We start from the raw sequence: 22,633 nt of genomic DNA on the forward strand, positions 1-22,633 counted from the left end.
ATTCATCATTTCCTTTGTGAAATTATGTTCTTGGGTTTTTAAATATACATCTCATTTTCAATCACATGCAATTGTAAATCGGGTACATAAATTATTTCTGCAAAATTACTTATTACTGCTATATACATAATCAGGAAAATTTTTCAAACTTTTGTTGCTTTTCAGGGAATTATCCTTACAATCTGAGTAAACATGTAAGCTGTTTTCCTACCAAAAGGAAACACTCGCTAAACTGTTTTTATGAGATTCATTGTCTATTTATGAAGTTAAGTTGTGGAGGGCTGGTATTTTGTTTGTTTTGTAACAAGATGTACCAAGATCATCTTATACAAATGTGAAACATGTTTACTTTAAGAAATTATTTAGGGCCTGAAATAGTTCATGCACTGAATCATTCTCAACTAAAGAATGCAGAAAACCAAAATCTTACTTTTACCTTTAGCCAAGCCCAAAACACCCATCTGGCTGGGATCCCTCTTTCAGTACTAAATTATAAGAACTTGGTCCTCTCTGAGCACTAAAACTCAGTTTACTTAAGTGCCTCCCTGTCATACACCTGTTAATAGTTTAATTAAGAAACATTACAAAATAGGTAGGACTCCTGATTTGTCTGTTTGCTTTGGCTGTTTTTCAAAAAAAAGTTGTAACACCTTCACATCCAAAAAACTTACAGTAATATTTGTACTTCTTAACTGGAGTATACAAAATATTTGCCTTGTTGTTGAAATATCCCTGTAGCACTACAAGCAACTAACGTTTATAACTACAAATTTTGCTAAGATAAAAGAATATCAGGGATCTACTTCTTCAGAAACAATTGTTCTAACAACTAGAGCTCAAATTCTGTCTTCCCTTACAGTCATGCAATCGCACTTCTTAACTGTTGTGACGGCAGAATTTAGCCCCAAACAACATTTTTATCTAAATACATATATTTTCCTACAGAAAAAACAAGCTACATCTTATCGCTGCTCTTCCCTTCTGAAGGGTAAATACTGATATTTGAAATACCTAAATTGTATTTACAGCTGTACAACACTGATACTTGCAAAATATCACTTGTACTCTATAAACATGGGGTAACTTGTACAATCAGCTTAAAAACTTTTCTTAAAATAAAGAGCAGACAAGCTTAGACATTTTCTTTGTCAAATTCACACACAAAATACATGGTAATATGACAGGCAACATCATTCCACCCTCCAGACGCAACCATCTCCACACAGTCCTCTTCGTCATAAGCATTGTTGGGCTCCCCGCTGCGCCATTTGTTGAAGGTCTGCATGGGCGATCGGTCAGAATAGACAAAATTTCCCTCCTTCTCTAGGTCGTTAATCCCAATGAAAACTCTGGAGAGCCCGGCTTGGTTGATGTACGAGGCGATTAGATTGTTGGCAGTCTCATCCTTGGGCATGCTCAGCGTCCCTCCTCTTCCGTGGCAGTAGAGCTGGGCTTCCTTGTATCTTTTCTCTTCCTTCACCAGCAGATATATCTTATTCTCTGTCTCACGCACACCAGCGACAGCTGCGGGGGAGGGCAGTGCTGAAAAGTGAGCACTCGCATTTCTATAAACCAAGTTACTGTACACCTCAAAATAGCTTCACAAATCAGATGTGGAACGGTGACGCTCTTTACGAGCAACTACACCGGTAAAATGAGGCAACAAGAAAGGAAAATATTTATATAAAATTAACCTACCATTTTTTATGAATTTTAGTTCTGTTGTCAGCTGGGCCACTTGGATATCCATTTCACCAATAGCCTTCCTTAGCTGGCTGCACTCACAGGGGATGCCTGTGAAATGATACAGATACACCAAAATCAAAAAGCCATCTAATTTAATAATTATCTAAACGATTTTATGAAAGGGCCCAGCCTGGAAGCCCTGTAAAGGGCTGTCTTGCAAATAACAGACAGAAACCTAGAGCTTTTGCTACCCTGCACCATCGTATGGTTCTCATGGGTGTCTGGTCCTTTTCAGAACAGCTCAGTTCACTTCCCATGAAGTTTCAGCCCTGCACGATTAGTGCTAAGCTAAACACAGACAGATATTCCCTGCAAAAAAAATACAGCTGTGGGTTTTTGGGGTTTTTTTTTGGTTTTTGTTTGTTTTTTGTTTTTGTTTTTTTTACTAAAAACATTTGTCAAAATGTCCCATTTTAAGTAAAAATATTCTCTTTGGTCTTCTCCAAAGAGCAATTTTGCCACAGCAAAGATGTGCACAGCGCATTGTTCACCTGTTCCTTACAAGGAATATAACACAAGAGATCCAAAAGGTTAATGTTCCAACCATGTAATGCACATAACTACCTGCAAAAGGTAGTTCTGTACTTTGGAAAGTACAGAATTTATGGTACTTCTAGTAAAACAAGACAATAGAAAACCATCTATTAACCCAAACTGATATTGGTTTGACAAAGATAATCTGAATGAGAATACTAAAAGGATAATTGTTACATCTATGAGTGCAAATCTCAAAACAAGGATCAATTACAGTTTCCAGTTCTGTGTGTAATTATTCAAATCTGCATTTGACTACCCAATTACTCAGCTTAGCTGTCTAAGTCAGTCTAAGCATAGGGTACTTACACTTGATGACTAGGTATATGGTGCTCTGGCTCAAGAATTAGAGTGACAAATTACGTTCTCATGAGAAAACTAATTGGTGCACCTCTAAGTGCACCCTGCCAGGAAGGGACAAACTGGGTAAAATCTGAACCTGCCACTTTTGTAAGGCTTACACTTCTTATGGCAGGCTATCGTCTTTTTCTCTGGAAGATCTGTATTCCTGGTAATCTCCTGCTCCTATAACAATAATCCATGGAGAGGTAGGAGCTTCCAACCTGCTCTTTTGTGTTGGCTGGAAGCCAGAGTGGGATGTGCAGAGATGTCCCTTTGCATGGGCGATGAATGACACGGACAGTTGCACTTCAGTTCCTGCTAGTCTTCTGGAACGATCACACCTTCGAGGAGCTCTGACACATTGTTTCGACAAATACACTACAAGTCCAGGAATTACTGCAGCTTCAATAATTTTAAATAACTTGAAAATATCACAGTGAAATATTCAAATCCCTATACAAAAATTATTCATTACTTCCCCCAGTATGTAAACAGACATGTATTTTGGTGGTGATGCATGCATCTTGTAAAATCCTTCACATACATAAGGTGCATCATGGATTACCTGGGTCACCATTAGGACCTGGTGGTCCTATGTCACCATTATCTCCTTTTTCACCTGAAGACATGAAAAAGAATATAAATTTAAGGCAGCTTTTTTGGTCAATAGTTCATTTAGCACTTGTTTATTTTTTATCTAGTAGCATTCAAATGTGGAAACTAGAAATATGCCCAAGCAAAAATAAAAATTTTTCTGTCTTAGTCATTCCACAACAAAGGCCAGCCAAAGCTATGAAACTTAAACACAAAGAATATGTACTAATATCCATTTTTTAACATTAATCAACTTCACAGAACCAATAAGTTCAGATGCTGTAGAGGGAAAACGGTTGGATATGCTACCCTGGTGCCTAAATCTAGATTAATAATCAAGATGCTTAAGTAAACATTGGTCCAAAAGACTTAACAAAAGTCACATAGGAAGCCTATGGGGTAGGCAAGGTTACAATTTAAGTCTTCTGGCTCTTAAAAGTCTGCCAAAATACAGTACATCTTCCCATCTGCTTCTCTTTAACTGTCCACACTTGTGTGATGGTGCACAAAGTTCTTTATTTAGCCTTAAATCAGGATTCTCACTCTGCTTTAAGGCTAAATATACTGCTGTCAGAGCGAAAGGTAGCTGAGTGAGACATCTCAGTCATCTGGCTGGCTACAGTGTAAGAAACTCCCTATTATGGTAAACTCTGAGACTTGTTGACCATTTTTCAAGCCCCTAAACTCTTCTCAAACATAAATGGTCACAGATTTTACATCTGAAACACAAATGGAGAAACAATTGAACTAAGCATACCTTTTGAACCAATAGGACCAATTTTTCCATGCCGTCCCATGCTGCCTTTCTGTCCTTTGTCCCCTATTTCTCCTATACACAACAGAAAGAAGAAAGACATAAGGTAGCAATGTTGTTTGATTCATTCACATTCTAGCGTGCTTGCAATATCAGTTTTTACAATAATCAAAAACATGCTATATCCCCAATATTCATTGAACTCCAGAGGTCCAGCTCACTCCTTGTAAAGAACGTAGGTATAACAACCTAGAGAGTGATTTAATCTTTACAAAGCAATTGACATTAATGAGGCATGCAGGTGTACATGAAAACAGATCTTGGCTGAGAGCCACTGGAAAAGCCTTTGCAAGCTTCGCTCAGATGATTATGCCAGAATTATGTTGAAAATGAGGGGGAATTGCATTCAAACATGGATCAGTGGATTAAAACTATCATGGAGTTGAGAAGACCTAAAGGATCCAACCACAACTAACAGTTTAATCTAACACAGTAGCTCCACTCTAACTGAGGGCTGAATTTGAGATAATGGCTTATTTATACAACACAAATACTGTGGAAGCAGTCATATCCTCATTCTTTGATCTTGCATTTGAAGATTGTATTAATGAAAAATGAAAATTAATGGAAATCGTACATAGGCATATATACATATATACACAGATGCATGCCGGTGTTCATACAAAGTCTAACTCAAACCAGTAATGTTGAATGTTACTAATTTTAGAGACAGTTCTACAGAATACTTCGAAGTGCAGTTGTAGCAAAGGAGCTGCTAAAGGATCATTTTCCTCAGCTGTCTTTTTACAAATAAAAGGCAACTATCCACCTCTTAAGGTTAACTGAAATTGTCAACAAATCTGCACGAACCAGCCACTGTCACCTACCTGTGTCCATGAAGCATACCCAGAAATCTAATGTAAGACAGCTGGATTCACTTACTTGTCTGACTTTGACCTCTTTTCTATTAGTTGTACTTTCCTGTGTCATATAAAGTGAATAATAGAATGGCTTCAGGGGAAACAGACTTTGCACTGGAACAGGCACATCCTTTGCCATCACTGTCTTCACAAACCAAGCTGAAGCACTGTTATTAATAAAATGTGTGCCACAGTCCAAGTATCAATGTCATTGATCTGAGCTCCTCCAGAGCTCAAATAATAAAACAGATAAAACATGCCTGTTACGTCACAGTTTTTCTGGATGGCATTTCTCAAACATTATGAAAGCATAATTATCTTAACAGTGTGAACCTGAAAGAAGAACTTCATCCTATAAGAGCAAAGCCTTATTCAAGGCTCCATGTCTACAGCGCTCACCTACAAGTTTAGGGGATCAGCAGTTGAAATTAGTAAGCACTGGTCACCTAATAGAGTAAATACAGCAGGTGTACATATGACTGAAGGTTTTGGCTTAAACCAAGCCATTTATAGTCAATAAACTCTATATAGTCTAAGCTTGTCAAATTATTATTTCTAAATGAAACATTGGTTCTGGCATTGGTTTAGAGAAGATTCCCTAATTTGTATTAGGTAGACTTTCTGAGACCTATGAAATGAGACCTGTCATTTTGTTACACTCACGATGTAGTGAATGTGGCAGAGTTTGCCTGATGCTGCAGTCCCTATGGCCTGAGGAGCCCCAGGAAATGACACCCTGTCCTGGGTGCAACACCTGAGCAAACCAATGCTCCGCCATCAGATTTAGCCTCTTTGTATCATGATTTCATGGAGAAACGCAGTCTGGTGACTGCACAGCTGTACAGCTACATCATATGAGATAGGTTTCCCACTGTACCACACGGTATTAATGGAGAGCAGGTATGGAGGGACAACATGGATGAGAAGCCAAATGCCTTTTGAGGCTCCCATCCTGCAGAAACCCAAGCCAACACTGCTTTAGGAAATACTGATGCAGGTTTTTTTCAATGACTGTTGAAAAGATTGTTTCTTTGCTCAAAGCAACATCTGCTATGCACTGCTCAGCTACACAGTAACAATGAAACAGTGAGACAAGTTAGGAGGAAAATCTACCATAGGGATCCAGCAACTGAACTTGTGTAAATTGTCATAGCTTTGTCTCAGTTGTGGACCTATGACAAATGAAGATCTGTTGCTACTGCAACTGGACAGACAGTCACGTATTTCCTCTAGATATTTTTAAAAGCTGGATAATTTTTATGACCCATTTGATCATTACCTTTAACTTAAAAGTGTAATCAGTAACAAGTTTCAGAATATAAGCTGACCACCACTGGGCTAAGGGATGTTCTCCGTATTACTCCATGAAGTCTCAAGCAACTGTCACTTGATGGCATGAGTCAGGAAGAAATCATTTCCTCTGAACTGAGAGAAGCCAAATGCGTACGGCCTGTTGGTCTAATTAATTACTGGCAAGTCCTACAATCAATGATTTTCCTTCGTTTCCAACAAGGATCAAATTCAGTCACTACTGGACATGGATTCAATTAGGGAATTTTACCAGAAACCAAAAATATTTTTCTCTTATGCTATATATTCCTACCGGAAGAATGGAAGTAATCCACTCAGCCAGCTGAAGATCTACCTTCTTGAACACAGCTCCACTTTTGGAACAGATTCATGGCTTGCATAAAGATGCAATCCATTTGGCTGTGCAGGTTATAAAGGTACTGATGATATCATTGGATATTTATCCAATATAGATAGTCTATTGAGAGGGTATTTCCTTGAAAATCTCTAAAGTATCAGCTTGTAATGAGTTTATCAAGTTGCTCTGAAAGGGACCTTTCTTACTTTAAATATTTATGAATTGTGATTACCGTAACAGATTGTCAGATGTTTGAATGCTGTCTCTTTTCAGGGTGCTACACCTGAAATTAAATAAACATATAGATCTAATGCATAAATAAAATATAATATACAAAATGACTGCACTTTCTTTCTCATAAATACTGCCCAGAAAATGAACTACTTCTCAGTAACAGCCAGGAAAAGCTACGTGATCTGCTCAGAAGTAAAAGTGTGTTATCTCAAACAATAAAGACACACATTAAGTCTCCTGTGCTCATTAAAAGAACTGTTTGGACTTGGTTTTCTCTTACAGTGACCAACCCCTGCTTCTACTCCAGGGGCTTGCTTATTCTGCTTCTTCTGCAGAATAAATTACGAGGTTTCAAGAGAGACCCATCTGCCTTGAGGGTTTCAAAAGTTCTAATACCTTTTGAAAAGCACTTTTTAGTGGCCCTATGATTGCCAAAAAATGCAGTCTAAAGAGTCCTAATGAAATCAGGAAGCGAGAGCTGGAAAGAAATGAGGACAATGAAAGAAATTAAGTCTCCATAGACTAAAAGTAGGAAATCTAACAGAAAGTTTGAATGGAGAATATGAAGCAAGTCATCTGTCATCTCTCAGATGAAGGTGGTATACACTGGAACCAATTATAGAAGACTTAAAGGATTTTGGAAGGAACTGAAGAGAAGGAAACTCTAAATGATCTTCTTGGTGGTCTTTTCAGGCCCACAAACAAGAGAAGAAATAAAATACCAGAGATGAATGGTGGGCTGCACAACCAGTGAAAAAATGAGGACTTTGGCTCTATGCAACACTATAAATGAGGGTCTTCATACAACATGGCCAGTCTCTTCAGACAGGATTAACTGGAACAGACAAGGTATAAAACTACTTAAGAAAAAGATGTCAAAAAGACAAATCCAGTAGAAACACAAATTCACCGTGTCACAGACAAATTGAGTTGAATTGTGTCAAAGGGAAGAGAGCAGTAGTTCACTTAAGGATTTAAAGACAAATCAGATAGAAATTCTTCAGGATTTGACATAGCGGACATCACGGACACCTACCTAACAACGAAAGTAGAACTGTACCAAACCAGACCAAAGGCCTCTTGACTCTAGTGCCATCTTTGACAGTAATCTGCAGAGGATACTTAGAAAAAGAACGTAATCTATAGACCAAGATTACAATGTCTTTCCCCAAGTATACCTCCTCAGTTTTGCAGCAGTCAGTATTCCCAATGCAAATATCTAGCCTGACATGAATGAGAACAGTACTTTTAAGGGATATAATGATGTTATGTTATGGTAGTAATCTACATTCAGGACAACTAAGTTTTTAAAACTATTGGCAACTGGAAATCAGAAAATTCTGAAATCACCGGTAGACTACAGTATTGCTTTACGCTAAATAATCTGAGTTATCCACACCACTGACGGTTGGTGATTGGCTAGGGAACAGTGGTTACACCACAGTTATGTCCCAGATGAACAGACAGTGGATAATCCCAGGTGGCATTTTACGTAGTTGGGGTAAATTAATTTCACCCAGCACTAGCCACCTGAAAGTTAGGGTTTCAGTCTAAGCTATTTATCTAAGCTCCCTTGGTAGGCAATGGAGAAATAAACACGTCTCAGCAGTGATCCATCCCACTCATGTTAGACAGGTATCTTAATGACAAAGTGAAACTTTAAAAGCTTTGCATAACAAACAGGGGGAAAAAAAGAAGAAACTATTATCAATCCATACTGGCTAAAAAATTTGCAAAGGAAACTAAAGATAGTAAGAAAAAATCCAATCTAGTAAGGCAGCAGAAAATTTTAAAAGTACATTCAAAACAAAAGAAATGGAAATAGCATGGTCCGTTCCTGAATGGGGGAATTTATACTCAGATACACACAAACACAAATAACTGCTGTTACAAAACACCTATCTTGCCAGAAATGTGTTAAACAACGTAATACCAAACAACATAATTCAAACCAGAGGTTGCTCTAGCCCAAGACTTTGACTCCTACAGTGGTGGCAGAAGGTGCGATACAGGGAGATCACTCAACCACAGCCGCTATCTGCAGTCCATTGCAGATGGAGCTGCTCAATCAGACCCCAGCAGCTTCAGTGAGTGCCTCCCAGTTCAGGTACGATGGGATTTGGTGATTCTGTAACCTCAATCATATCCTCTTCAGACTACTCTGTACAGATGCAAGAGTCTCAACCTCTCCAGTTTCTCCTTATGAGGCAGCTCTTCCATCTTCTTCACATCTCTGGTGCCCCTCTCTAACCTCTTACGTCCTTCTGGAGAGACAGAGGCCAGAACCACATTCATTACTTGAGACAGTGCATGTCAGGCTTTAAACAGAGCAAAATCAGCTCCAAAAATGAGCTTCCTGTTTTGTCCTTGGTATCTTTTCTGATGATGGGCAGTGTTTTGTTGGCTTTGGGACTGCTGCTAATGACTTCGGAGCAGTTCTTGAGTTTTAAGTGACAGTTCTGGTTTTTGGCATCATGTAAGTGTGGATTAAATTAAGCATCCCTAATGTCCCTAGACAATATATCTATTTACACTGAAGCTCATCTGCCTTCTTTTTGTCCACTCAGTTTACCATGGATTTTCTATAAATCCTATTGAGTTCTGGTGGAACTGAAAAATAGTTTTGAACCAGACACCCACTTTGTGAATCCACAACCGTCAATGTCAGGACTTTCATATGGAATCCTGCCTGCAGCACTCCTTAGGGAGCAATAAATTCATGTAAAAGTTGACTCAGAAATGTAAAGGATTGATTGATTACATATTAATGAGCAATCAGTAATACTAAAATATAAATTAAGATATTATTACCTCTCTTTAGAATTTGATTATACAAATGACTGAGCACTCTGGCTCCAATCCAGTTAAATTAATGAGTCTTCTCTCCTACTTAAGAGACTATGCCTGTACTAGTAAACTAAATGCCTGGGACTGTTCCCTGGCAGTGGGAACCAGGTGGCTGAGAATGATACACTCCATGATATTAAATTGTCTTACTCTTCAAGCCAGGATAATCACTTGCAAGCTGCTCATTGTGTTAGCTCCCAAAATGTGCCCAAGAATTGCCTGGGAAAGTGTTAGCTGGCAAAAGCCAAAATCAGCGTGCTAACACTGCAAAGGTAGAGACAGTTGGGTTCCAAGCCTAAGAATAGTATGTGACTCTGCTTCACATACTATTGTAATTAAGTATAAATGAAGTACGATGTATAAAGGCTGAAATTAAAATACAAGAAGAATATATTTTCAAATGGTTATGGCTTTCAGAAAATCAAAATGTCTTGAAGAACACATTTTTAATATGCTGTTCCTTTGATTATGCATTCCAACAGTAAATTTACCCCCTCCTCCTTCTTTTGATTGCCATAAGTAGAATCCATGCTACTCTGAATATTCACAGTATTGTATTGTTAATGAAATATCTGTGTGGAATTTGTATATATGGAAGTTACGGCCTCACAGATTGGTGAGTTCACTCCCAATATGGGAGTGCACAGCCCAGCAGGCAGTGCAAGTAAAGAAAGTTATATCTATTAACTTTACACCCCAAAACCTGCACGCAGTACATGCTACTTTCATCTGAATCAGCCATTGTACTTGATCCAGTGCTCTATGCTTTACATAAGGCCAACACAGTTTTATATTCTGCTGACACGCTATGCATCATAATTGACCTATACAATTAATTAAAAGCAATGAGGAAAGTAAGTGGAACTTAACCTTAATCAGTGCCCAAAGACATCAGGATGTCTCACGTCACCCTGAAACATCAGGACACTCGGAACCAGATTTATTTCAGGTAAGCACCAGAAAGTTTAAAGTTTAACAGTTTCTGAAGTACCAAAATCTGAAAATATCACAAGGAAAGAATACAATAAAAACATTTGCAGAAATTTCTAATCTTGTGGTGCTCATTTCAGGTCAAATATACCATAAGAAAACCATTTCTTTTGTAAAGTTATTTATTCACTGATTATTATATACCTAAGGAGTTCAAAGAAACTAAGCATATTTTCTTACGATGAACTTGCTTGAGAAACAAAACAAAGAAAGGACAAAGGAAAAAAAATATATATCACTGTGATTCTGATAATGTAAATTACGACCAAAAGTAGAAACCTCTACAAATGTTGCAGAAGAATTACAGTTTCTCCCTCATGTAAACCATCACTTGCTCAAATAGCAGAAAAATACAATGAAATTTAGCAGTTTCCATCAACAAGAGGAGGCAAACATTAGCCCAAGAAGACAACAATTATCAGGCTTCAATAGAAATACAGGGAGTCAAATACACGTTAACACAGTGACTGCAGTTTAACAGGCTACGGCACAGAAACAGGGCTCCTGTGATCACCCATGTGTGCTCTTAGAAAGGGGCAAATACAAAGTGACGCAACAATTTTATCCATCTTTCACTATCCACTAAGCTATGTGTTAAGTACCTGGATCACAGGTCTAAGCTTTACACCAAACGAGATTTTAAAATACTTGGCCAGTACTTTAAAGGACATCAATGGTGTATGCCCATCAAGGGATCAAAAACAGAACAAAAAAGCAAAGCCAATAGCAGGTCATGAATGGGTATTAGATAATCTGTTCAGGAAAAAGGTAACGAACAGGTTATTTCTGAAAACAATATTGTGAATGAATGATACTCTGTTCTTACCCCTCCATAAATAAGATGAACAACCAAATATGAAAAAGATGTCAGTGTGTTGGATATTTCAGTCCCAGTGGTTCACACGATTTTTCCCAAGAATACTTTTATATTTTATTTTTGCCTCAAAGTTCCAGCTTCTGGAATGCAAACAGGAAAACCCTTGGACTGCTGGAAGAGAATATACAGTTGAGTCACTCTCATTCAGCTTGAGAGTCTAGAAAAGTATTTATGCCTGTGCTTAACTTCAGGTCTGGCCCCACACGCTGTCTGTGGAGGTTAACCAGGGACTGAGAGGCCAGGCAACTGAAGGGTTTTTCTAGGTCAAGGCTGGATAACCTCCCTGTCCTTTCCATACGGTAGAAATTACATCTGTGAAGTCTGTTTGCTTATCCAGTCAACATTGTGACACTCAGAAAATACATTGGATATAGTACCATAGTGAAATCTGGCACCATATAGTCCAAATTGCTTTTACAGTAACAATTTATTTGTCTTTGAAGAAGCATTTGTGGAAAGGAGTGGATGAAGACAAATATCTAAAAAATGTACAGCATTAATGAAAATACTAGTTAATTAGAATTCATTTTAAATAGGAGCTTGTTTGTAGAAATCTCTTACTATGCTAAAATAAAGCTGTTTACCAAATATTCTAAGAACATACACATATCAAGTCAATTTGGATGCGCAAAGGAAAGCAGAAAAAGTATGTTGCTACAGAAGCTGTAAGAAATTTTGCCTGTGTTTAACCTGAAAGCACTGCCTGGAAAAATACTGATACAGTATACATTATTATTCAATTTTCTTTCATCTCTTTTCTGTTTCAAGTATGTTTTCTTGCAGTGAATTTTCATTTCAGTGTTTCTTCTTTCAGTCTCATCAGAATTTTGGACTTTTGGAGGTATGGAAAACTGGAAAATTATCACTATTAGAGTTAATTGAGCATTCCTTATGAGAATGGTTTCCAAAATAAATGCAATCTTGCAGTATAAAATATATAAATTAAATGTTACATCATGGATTGGCCTGACTGGAAAAGAGTACTTCCGCTTCTCAGATGGTCCAAACCATTTTGAATTGATTTGACGAAATGCCAAGCTAGAGAAACCTGCAAGGCAGCATGATGGGGGAGGCTCTTAAGCTCCCCATGAGAAAGCAGTATGACCAGGTGCCCATCTCAAATACTTGTACAAAAATGATCACAGCCTGAGAAACAAATAGGAGGAACTGAGAGTCCATTTAATGACAGCAATCACCTAGCTATGATGGGACAGCCAGAACAACAGGGGTGCTGCAGTAGATGGACATTGGCTCTTTAGGAAGGACAGGCAGGGAAGACAAGGTAAGGGTTATGCTCTGCACAGTGGGCATCTTGAATGCATGGAGCTTTGCTGCTAACAGGCGACCGCTCTGTTGAAAGCAGGCAATTCAGATGGAGAGGAGAGGTCAGCAAAGGGAATGTCGTGGTAGGCATTCATTACAGATTGTCTTGTCAAGAAGGGGAACTGGATGTGAAGAGCTCTTTTAATAACTGTACGAAGCTCTGTAATTGGAGACTAGCTACTTCAGCATCTTCTGGGAGAGCAGCACCATAAGGAGCAATCAATCCAGAAAGTACATCAGGGACAATTATCTAACGCAGGTACTGGGTTTCCAGCTAGAGATGGTTGTCTCCTCGACCTCTGATTCACATACCCTGTGGTTGTGGATATGACAGTCAATAGCAGCCTCGGCTGCAGTGCCCATGACTGCCTTCATGAGATAACAGCTTTCAGGAATCTGAGGGAACTGAGGGAGGCAAGCAGCAGGATAAAAGCTCTGGACTTCTGGACTTTGGCTTGTTCTAGGAACTTGTAGGCAGGAACCTACTGGAAGCTGCTACAAAGTGCAAATGGGCCCATAAAGACCTCTCGGTTTTAAGAAACAATTTCCTTAAAGCATAAGACTATGCATTGCAATGTGCAGGAAAATGAGCAGATATGGCCGAAGGCCAGCCTGGCTGAACAAGGAACTGCTGACTGAGACCAAATGCAGAAAGGAAGCATGCAGGAGGTGGATACCAGGACAGGTTACCAAAAGGTAATACAGAAGTATTCTCCAGGCATGTCAGGATGAAGTGAGGAAGACCAAAGTTCAGCTGGAGTAGAACTCAGCTAGATGTATGAAGGACAACATGAAAGACAGTACAGGTAAGGCAGCAGTAAAAAAAAGAGACGAAGGATAACATGGGCACTCTGCTCAGGAGGAAGGCAACCTAGTGACAAAGGACACAGGAAAGGCTAAGGTACTTAGTGCTTTCTTCACCCTGGTCTCCACAGGCAAGGTCTGCTCTCTGGCCTCCCAGTTCTTCATGTCTAGTAGCAAAGATTTGGGGAGGACATGCTACTCATGGTAGAGGATGATGGAGTTAAGGACTGCTTCACCTGGATGTACACAGGTCCATGGCACTGGCTAGAAGGCATTCAAGGGTGCTGAGAGGGCTGGCTGATGATGTCGCAAGGCTGCCAAAGTCTAATCAGCAGCTGATAATGAGTGACGTTCCTCAAGAACCAATCCTTCATCAGTGATAGGGAGGAAGACTCTGAGTCTGCAAGAAACCCCACGCTGGCAGGAGTGGCTGGTGCGTGGAAGGGCAGCACTGCCAGTCAGAACAAGCTCGATAAGCTGCAGGAATGTGTTGACAGACACTAAGTTCCGCATCTGTGATGTATTGATGGAGGCTGGCTGATGGCTGGGTAAAAAATTCCTTTGCATAAAAGGACCCAGAGATTTTTCAGCACTCATACAAGAGAAGCAAACTGGAGTGCAGCTGAGGAACATGGTTTTATTTAGCTTGGGGCAGAGAAAGGTAAGGGGGGACCTAATTGCAGTCTGCCACTACCTACAAATGGTTTGTAGAGAAGATGCAGCCTTTCATTCACAGACACACAGAGCGGAAGGACAAGAGGCAACGATCACCAGTTACAACAAGAAAAATTTCAGTTGGCCCTAAGGAAAAGGTCTTTCACGATGACACCAGTGAACAGACCGATCAAAAAAGATGTGGAATCTCCATCCTTGGAGGTTTTCAAAAGTCTACTGGACAAGACACTGAGCAACCTGATCTAAATTTGAAGTCTGCCCTGTTTTAAGCAGGAAATTGGACTAGATGAGCTGTTTATAACCTTTTCACCTAAATGAGTCTGTGGTACTTTAACATCTCTTTATGCTGCATTACCTTGCAAGAGTTGAAATTTTAGTTTCCAACATTTTTTATAAGAGTTGTCCTTGAAGGGTACATCTCCATAAGGGAAGTACATTGACTGAATACACGCACCCCTCATGGGAGTCATAAATTTTTCAGTGCATTGTAGAGGAAAGAGCTCTAGCTATGGATTTTGGTGCCAGGGAAAACTGCAGGTATGAGACTCCCATGATTGCCCAGAAGAACTACGTAACGGATCATGCATCGTCATAAGGAAGTATAAATTACCACTGCGATTGCTTTGAAAAGAAGCTTGTAAATTCAGTTCAGTAAAAACCAACTCCATCGTTCTGATGACAGGAATGTCAAATGTTTGATTTCAATATTGAAATAAAAAGTTTTCACTACTCCTAATGTGAATTGTTCAGAATGTGCATCTCCTAGAAAACTTACGAAGGTCAAATTTCCTCCTTGCTTCAGGAGAAAAACAAGTGTGAAAAGACAGATTTTCCTGCAAGACAGAAATGCCATGTTTCTCTCAGCTGTATAACTGAATACTATTGAGAACCATTCCTCAAGAGCTCTAAATATTTTTGAACTACAACGCAAAAAGTGTTACCACCATCTTTCCATAAATATTACTGAACTGTGATCCAAAAAAAAAAAAATAAAAAATGTAGAGTCACTCACGGTCATCTCTGCCTATTATGGCTTACTGCCTTCCCTCAATCGTTTTATTTAAGTTATTGTGAGTGTTCACATTCACAAAAAAAAGGAAACAAGAAAATTGAGTCTCATGATTTTTTCCCTCTGGTCTAATAGGAGGTTTTCATTTGCAAAAAGCAAATTATGAAGGCGGCATTATGATACCTTTCTTCACAGAGACCTTTCTAAAAAATTAAGAATTTATTTTTCCAAAATGAATCTTTTTGGTCAGAAAGCGATAGTCTACAAATGAGTGCATACAGTTGTGCTGGTTTTGGCTAGGATAGAGTTAATTTTCTTCACAGTAGCTGGTAGGGTGCTGTATTTTGGATTTGTGCTGAAAACAGTGCTGATAACACAGGGATGTTTTAGCTGTTGCTGAGCAGGGCTTACCCAGAGCCAAGGCCTTTTTGTCAGAGTCAAGTCTTGCCTCTCACCCCACCCCACCAGTAAGCAGGCTGGAGGGGGGCCACAAGGACTTGGGAGGGGACACAGCTGGGACAGCTGACCTCAACTGACCAAATGGATATCCCTTTGACAGCATGTGATAGCCCACATACCATATGACATCATGCTCAGCAACATAAAATTGGGGGAAGAAGAAGCAAGGGGGGGACATTCAGAGTGATGGCATTTGTCTTCCCAAGTCACCGTTACGTGTGATGGAGCCCTGCTTTCCTGGAGATGGTTGAACACCTGCCTGTGATGGGACGTGGGGAATTAATTCCTTGTTTTGTTTTGCTTTGCTTGGGTGCACAGCTTTTGTTTTACCTATTGAAACTGTCTCTGTCTCAACCCATGAGTTTTCTCACTTTTACCATTCTGATTCTCTCCCCTGCCTGATGGGAGGGAGTGTGGGAGCGGCTGGGTGGGGCTGAGCTGCCTAACAGGGTTAAACCACAACAATGGTACATCAAAATGCCCAAGGATGATTTAGTCACCCAGCAAAGGGAGAGAGGATCTCCATCATCATTGCCTCACACGAAAAGGCAGCATTTGGTCAGGAATGACTTTCAAAACATGTTCTTTAACAAAGTTACCTTTTTCTCCTGGAGGCCCGACTCTGCCTGGACGACCTGGAGCACCTTTCTCCCCCTTTTCTCCAGCCTCCCCTGTCGATACAAAAAGGAAACAAAAAGAAGAATCATATTAAACCATGACTATTTTCTGTTGGTGGCAGTGACAAGAATGCCATTCTCCCCAATAAAAATAAAAACATACTAAAAGAAGAGGGGAAAAAACTAAAAGCAGCTGCGATCTGACTTAACAGCTTTCCTTGATGTGTGGGGAACAGTTTCCTCCAATTGGTGTAGACACTGACAAAACCAAAGTCAATACATCACTGAAGTCTCATACAACAGGTCTAGTTTTGTGGATGTTACTCATATCATCAACCTCCAAAAAGCCCAACAGTACAATTCACTTAAGTAGAAGCTTCAGAATTAGGCCCCAACTTGGCACATAAACTTCTGGGTTTGTGTCCACCAAACGCTTCCTGAGTATCTGTTAAGGACATGCTTAAGTCTCAAGTGAAAACAGCTTAACTATAACCTCAAATTAAAAAAAAAAAAAAGGAAAAAAGTTTATGCCATTTACAGAGGCCTATAGGAAGGCATTGTTACCTCCGTCATTTAGAGGATCATTTTTAAGCATGAAAGAGTATCTCCTAATCTATAGTCTCAGTTATATACTGTGCTTTTTAATCTCTGTGGTACGAACCACTGTGCGTTGTACTTACATGCCCATGGCTCATGGCGCATTATTGTATTCAGAATATTTAAAAATCAGTTTCTGTAAATGTTTGGTTCCCTGTTGCCTTTCATTGGAAACTTGGGGATGCTTAGCTTGTTTCATCTCCTACTATTGTAGTTTGCCATTGACATAGAATTAAAATCTCTTAACCAAATAGAAGGTTAAGGACTGATTTACATAGCCACCTTTACAAAAAAGATTTATATGAATGAAAAGAATGTTCTGTGGCTTCCACAGACGAGAAAAAGATGAGGATCTAAAAGCCAGAGCTAGCACAGCACACCCAATGCCCCAATGCTGTATTTATGGGGAGGAGAGTGAGCGTTAGCTGCTCTCCAGGCAGCCTAAGGGAGCACCATGGCAGGAAAGTCCACAGTCACCATGCACCCCTCAGGCTCTGCTCTCTGGCATAGCTGGCAGCTAGGGTGCAGAGAGAGACCATACAGATGACATTTAAAAACAAGCCACGACATGGCACATTTCAATTACGTGGCCTCCAGCTCTCTTTCTCCCCCTCTGTATTGTAGACATAGGTGGCTGTGAGCTGAACCTGGCCCTACATCTGTTATATTTTCCTTCTCCAGGCTGCCAGTAGGCTCCAGACCATCTTTCCTGCCTTCAGACATGCAAAAATAGGCCATTCTCTGACCTTAATGAGGACAAACTTCACATAATCCCTAGTGAATAATATTGTTAGTATGAAACAGGCTATTATTTGGCACATTCGGGAACGTCACTTTTTTTATTATTAGGTAACCAATAGGCTTCGTATGATTGCCTTTCCCCCCTCAGGGCTGGTTATGAGTTCTTTGCTTCCCAAAGATAAATCCTGACAATGACTTCTTCCCTGCTCTCTGGAGGCTGAGATCAGGCTATTACAGCCTATTGCTTTACACATTCTGCGGAGTGAAAGCGGTGCATTAGGGATCAATAAAATAGATCACTCTTGCTTCAGGCCATTACACTTGCCTGCATTTATTCCTATAATAAGATGACACTGCATTCCTCAGTGTGGGCGTTTAAGAAACTTTCCCTGGGAGGAGATTACCCCATTGCAGGCCCAGCTACAGACCACTCTACATTTTTCGTTATCAGCTGTTTTAAGTCGCAAGACCTTGGCCAAGAGGGACTGATCACGGTTCTAGGTCAGCTTTACCGTGTTTAAGTCCCTATTTTGGCTGTATGTACCCTGAGCACTGTGCAAGCTGAGGAAGCAAAGCCTGCGCAGGTACCATGGACAACAAAACATTTTTCTGTCAAGAAATTTCAATCAATTTAATTTATCACCAATTGACCTTAACTTTTAATTTTTGATTCCTGAATGTAGGAAAAAAACCAAACAAGTTAACTTAGAGAAAGACACCTCTGTGCCCACCTCCTGGTCTCCAGCCCCTGTGCCGCACATTACACCCAGTCACTTCGGAGCAGGAGGTTGGGATCAGAGCATCATGGTCCCTACCCAGCTGCTCCGGCGTGGCCTCCTCTGCCAGCCACAGTCCCCTTGCACTCGTACCTCCTGCTCAGTCTCCTCTCCATCCCTTCCCAGGTGGCTCTTCGCTCCAGCCCCACTGCATGGAGAAGTAACTCCTTCCTCAGCACAACGCAGCTCTGGCCCACACAGCGGAGACCAGGCGAGATGTGCTCAGCAGCGCTCCGCAGAGCTGCGATGCCCCACACCCCCAAAAGAAATTCAGCCCCTGTACCAAACTGAGCTGTAGAATGATTGCAGGTAGCAGGCACAACCCTGACACTACTACAAGCTGCTTCTCCCTTTATCTCTAAGCGAGGTCCTTCATAATTCACATGATATATCTTACCGTTGCTATCAATTTGTCTCCTTTTGTGAATTCTTTGGGACAGGATTTGTCTCTGTCTGTGTCTGCATTCTGCCTACCTTGAGCTGTACCATCTACGGTAATGAAATTAGCATGCCAAATATTAACTACATGAGCTATTAAGCGCTCCTTGGCTGGTGACAACTTTCTTCCATTACTCATATTCCCTGCGTGAGTAGATGTATCAAGTGTGGGCGTAAAAAAATTGGTTTTATTTTATTTATGTAGCATCAAATTTTTTTAAGTATTGCATGCCATTGAGACTATTAAGTCAATTCCTGCTTTAAATTCTAGAAGGGAGACAAAACAAGCAAGACAAAACTAAGAATTTAAGCTTTGAAGGATTGTTCTATGTTTTTTTTTTTCTTCACAGTAGTAGAAACTTCAGTCTCATGGGCCTATCAAAAGGAACCAGACTTTAGGAAGCATACAAGTGAGCAATGTAGTGAGGTTTCATCATCCATCCCTTCTTCACACTCAACACACTCTTCCCATTATTAATATTGGCGGCTTTCTAAAACACAGATCATTCTGCTGTCTGGATTCTCAGAGCCACAGTCTTTTTCCCTTCTGCATTTCATCTTACTCCTTTATACTGTCGAGGTTATTCAAAAAAAAAATAAAAAAAAAAAAATCAGTCCCTAAGACCTAAGCTGCTGACCTTAAACTCATTTGTGCCTTTTTCTGTTCCTGGTGTCTTTACTGGCTTTCTTCATCTTCCATTTCCACTTCCATTTTCATCTTATCCCCCTTCCGATTCCCCCTTTTATTCTGTGGGGTCTTAATTGGTTTTGTGTCATTTTCTTTCTTTTTTTTAATTTTTTTTTTCTTTGTTGTGGTTTTTTTTTTTTTTTTTAGTTTCCAGTCTCTTCGCTCAGTCTCATTCTTTGTGCCTTTCTTTTCTCTTTTCCCTTTAGCTGCTCCTGTTCTTCTAAAATTTCTCCATTACGCTCACCCACTTTTGGGTATTTTTCCCTGGTGTCTTTCTCCTTCACCATCCCATTTGGGCTCTACTTTCTCCACCACCTCTTAGGCTTAACCCTCTCCTCCTATTTTTCTCTCTTTCGTACATCCCACGGTCTCCCTCATTTCTTCCCCTTTTTCCCAAATCCCAACAGGCTCGTACCCAGCAGCAGTGCAGGGCTCTGTTCCCCCATCACTGGAGACGCTGCCAGCAGCCCAGCAGAGGAGGAGATGGGGCAGATCTAAAAGCCGCAGTGAGCAAATCCCACGGTGTGGGAGCCAAAATTTGGGCACGCAGCCACATATATGCTCAGTTTAAAGGAAGCCTTGGCCACCGACATGGGTTGGAGTTGTGCCAGTGGGGGACAGCAGTATCTCATCACCAATTCTCTGAGCCAGTCCCCCTGACAGCATAGCTGGAGCATTGATAGCTTTTTAGGGATTTCACATTAACTAGGGCTGTATCAGGCCATTTTGTGCTTCACTGAATTTGTACATCAATCTCTCTCACTTTTGCAAGGTTTACATCTCATGAAGCAGAGTGAAATCGTTAACACATGATGGTTTTCAGGCCTCTCTGTTGTTTCCTGGCTCAAGATTGCCTTCTGACAAAGGGCCAGGGTCCTACACGTATGTTTAAGAAAAAAAAAAAACCACACCAAACTGTGCTGCATATAATAACGGTCCTCTCAAAGTAGTAATCACGGTTGTTAATTTTGATTGATTACACAAATAAGGAAACTAAGGCAAAGCAGTTACAAAACTTGTCAAAGCCTGTCACCTTCTTTGAAACGAAAAGTCATTTCAAGGCTTCAGTCCCCTTTGACTGATCTTCCTCGTAACTTTTGACAACATATATTTAACTTGATTGTGTTCTTCTCCAAGTCACATCAACAGCACTATCTTATGCTTATTTCACAGCAAATATATCAAACAAATGAAACTTTACTCAAGGCTTAGTCAAACCTCAGAAGACCTGGATATATTGCTGTTCTTTCCAAGTAGAATACCTGCAGAAGGTGTAAATATTATTAAGACTTCAAAGGCCACCTATTGAAGTAAAATTAAAAAATACAGATTTTGGTTCAGTTTAGGCATCCAAAGCTGCATCTATAATAATAATAAACAAAACAGGAGAGCTTTTTTGGTCTTGAAGCCAACTGGCCAAGCACAACCCACATCCCTACAGCCCAATTCTCTTGCTTCCAGCACAGGGCAGTCACATCCAAACTGTGCAACCTCTGGAGAGGACAGTTTACACCACAGCCAAACCTGTGGCCAGGCTGTGCTTGCAATTTAACTGTATGAACAACTGCAGGACAGAACTGAGCCTTGCCCTCACCTGTCATTTAACCAGCACAGACAGCACCTGCAGTCCATACTACAGTCCTCAGGCAATTGGGTAAAGCCCAGGTTTGTACTAGATAACATTAGTGGCAGCAATATTGTTCAGTGAGTTTTGTGATACTACAATGCATAACCACCAGAAAGACTGGAAGGTTAGTTGTGTAGTTCTTAAACAACGCATTTTTTCTTAACTGTTAATGATACACCTGTGGTTTCCATGGGGGTTTTTTTTGTCCTTAGTTAACAGGTATTTCCCCATGCTCACAAGTGTTACACTCCAGTAGAAATAGCATAGCCTCCATAATGGGAATTACTATTACTGACTAATCAGGGATGGGATTTCAGACCATAATGGATGCTACTGCTTTAAAATCCTAATTCTTCCCAGTTGTTGGATTTCCTATCTAAGGTACACTTTTTGCTACAAAAGGATCAGTAATTTATTATGCCATCTTTTTGGGGCAATAGTTTGGGTGCATATTTTGTAAAAATGTTGCTTCTTTCAACAGAAACTGTAGAAATGCCAAAAACCTAACTAATTTTTTATTTCTTGTAAAAAGCACTTAAGCATTTAAAAATCAAGGGAAGACAAACATAAGACTAGAAAATACAAAATACTTCGCATTACATCACAAAATGGCAACAAAAACCCCTTCAGGTATAAAGTAGATTTTACAGACTTTGAATAAAGACTGATTTTACAGCCTTTGAGTATGTGTACCACTCCCAAGTATAAACATAGAAAGCAACCAAGCAGTGTATCAGAGTAACAAGCACCACTGATCAGGAGTAAGTCTGGAGAACTTTGGCATGCATTCTCTGAACCGTGCCTAGTTTAATAGACTTAAGTTCACCTTATGGACCCTAAAACTCCATTTTTAAGGTGGCTACAAACAGGACAAATAAGCGGACAACTGAAAGGCACCTTCTTTGTCTCTGTTAGAAACTGTCAGTGTGCAAATTAGCCTGTTAGAAAGAAAGGATTAGTATTTGAATGATGGAGTAGGCTTCCACATTACCTTTGAGGCCTGGAACAAGAATTTGAACAGAGCAGGACTCCTCTGCAATATGTTGAGGATATCCAGACCTTAGCAGTGACAGGAAGGCAAGGCTAATTAGAGTCACCAAGAAAACCAGATCCCTCTTCATAATGAGCACTTACAGGTCACTGACTCCTAAACAAAAGAATGAATAAACAGTTATAAGAATTCCAAAGACTTTCAACAGTTTCTGAACATATGCAGCATCCTCCTACAAACAATACATTTTTGCATGCCATAACCCGCACAGCATGAGAAGGACATGTGCAGGTCCTCCAAGCAGGTTATGTGTTCCACAGACATACATGAAACATGTAGCAGCACATTCAGCAGTTTGCTTTGGTGTTAGACTCGGTAAGATAAAGCTCAGAAGAAATTTAG

General features: G+C 40.1%; 1 protein-coding gene across 4 annotated transcripts; it reads right to left on the reverse strand.

Moving 5' to 3' along the window:
• Window positions 1-1,098: 1,098 nt before the first annotated feature.
• On the reverse strand, window positions 1,099-22,366 carry COLEC11 (collectin sub-family member 11). 4 transcript variants are annotated; one of them, XM_009705978.1, is made up of 6 exons: window positions 22,232-22,366; window positions 16,356-16,427; window positions 3,974-4,045; window positions 3,188-3,241; window positions 1,699-1,794; window positions 1,099-1,524 (listed from the first exon to the last, which is right to left on the reverse strand). In XM_009705978.1, exons 1-6 carry the CDS (start codon window positions 22,359-22,361, stop codon window positions 1,133-1,135), a joined length of 816 nt encoding a protein of 271 aa, XP_009704280.1. In that variant the 5' UTR covers window positions 22,362-22,366; the 3' UTR covers window positions 1,099-1,132. The 4 variants fall into 4 exon arrangements, with proteins under 4 accessions (XP_009704280.1, XP_009704281.1, XP_009704283.1 ...); XM_009705979.1 differs by lacking the exon at window positions 16,356-16,427 and having other exon boundaries at window positions 1,133-1,524; window positions 22,232-22,361; XM_009705981.1 differs by lacking the exon at window positions 3,974-4,045 and having other exon boundaries at window positions 1,133-1,524; window positions 22,232-22,361.
• Between the last annotated feature and the right edge of the window lie 267 nt (window positions 22,367-22,633).

Source organism: Cariama cristata, unplaced genomic scaffold (assembly GCF_000690535.1).
Source record: "Cariama cristata isolate BGI_N322 unplaced genomic scaffold, ASM69053v1 scaffold2688, whole genome shotgun sequence".
NCBI lineage: Eukaryota > Metazoa > Chordata > Aves > Cariamiformes > Cariamidae > Cariama > Cariama cristata.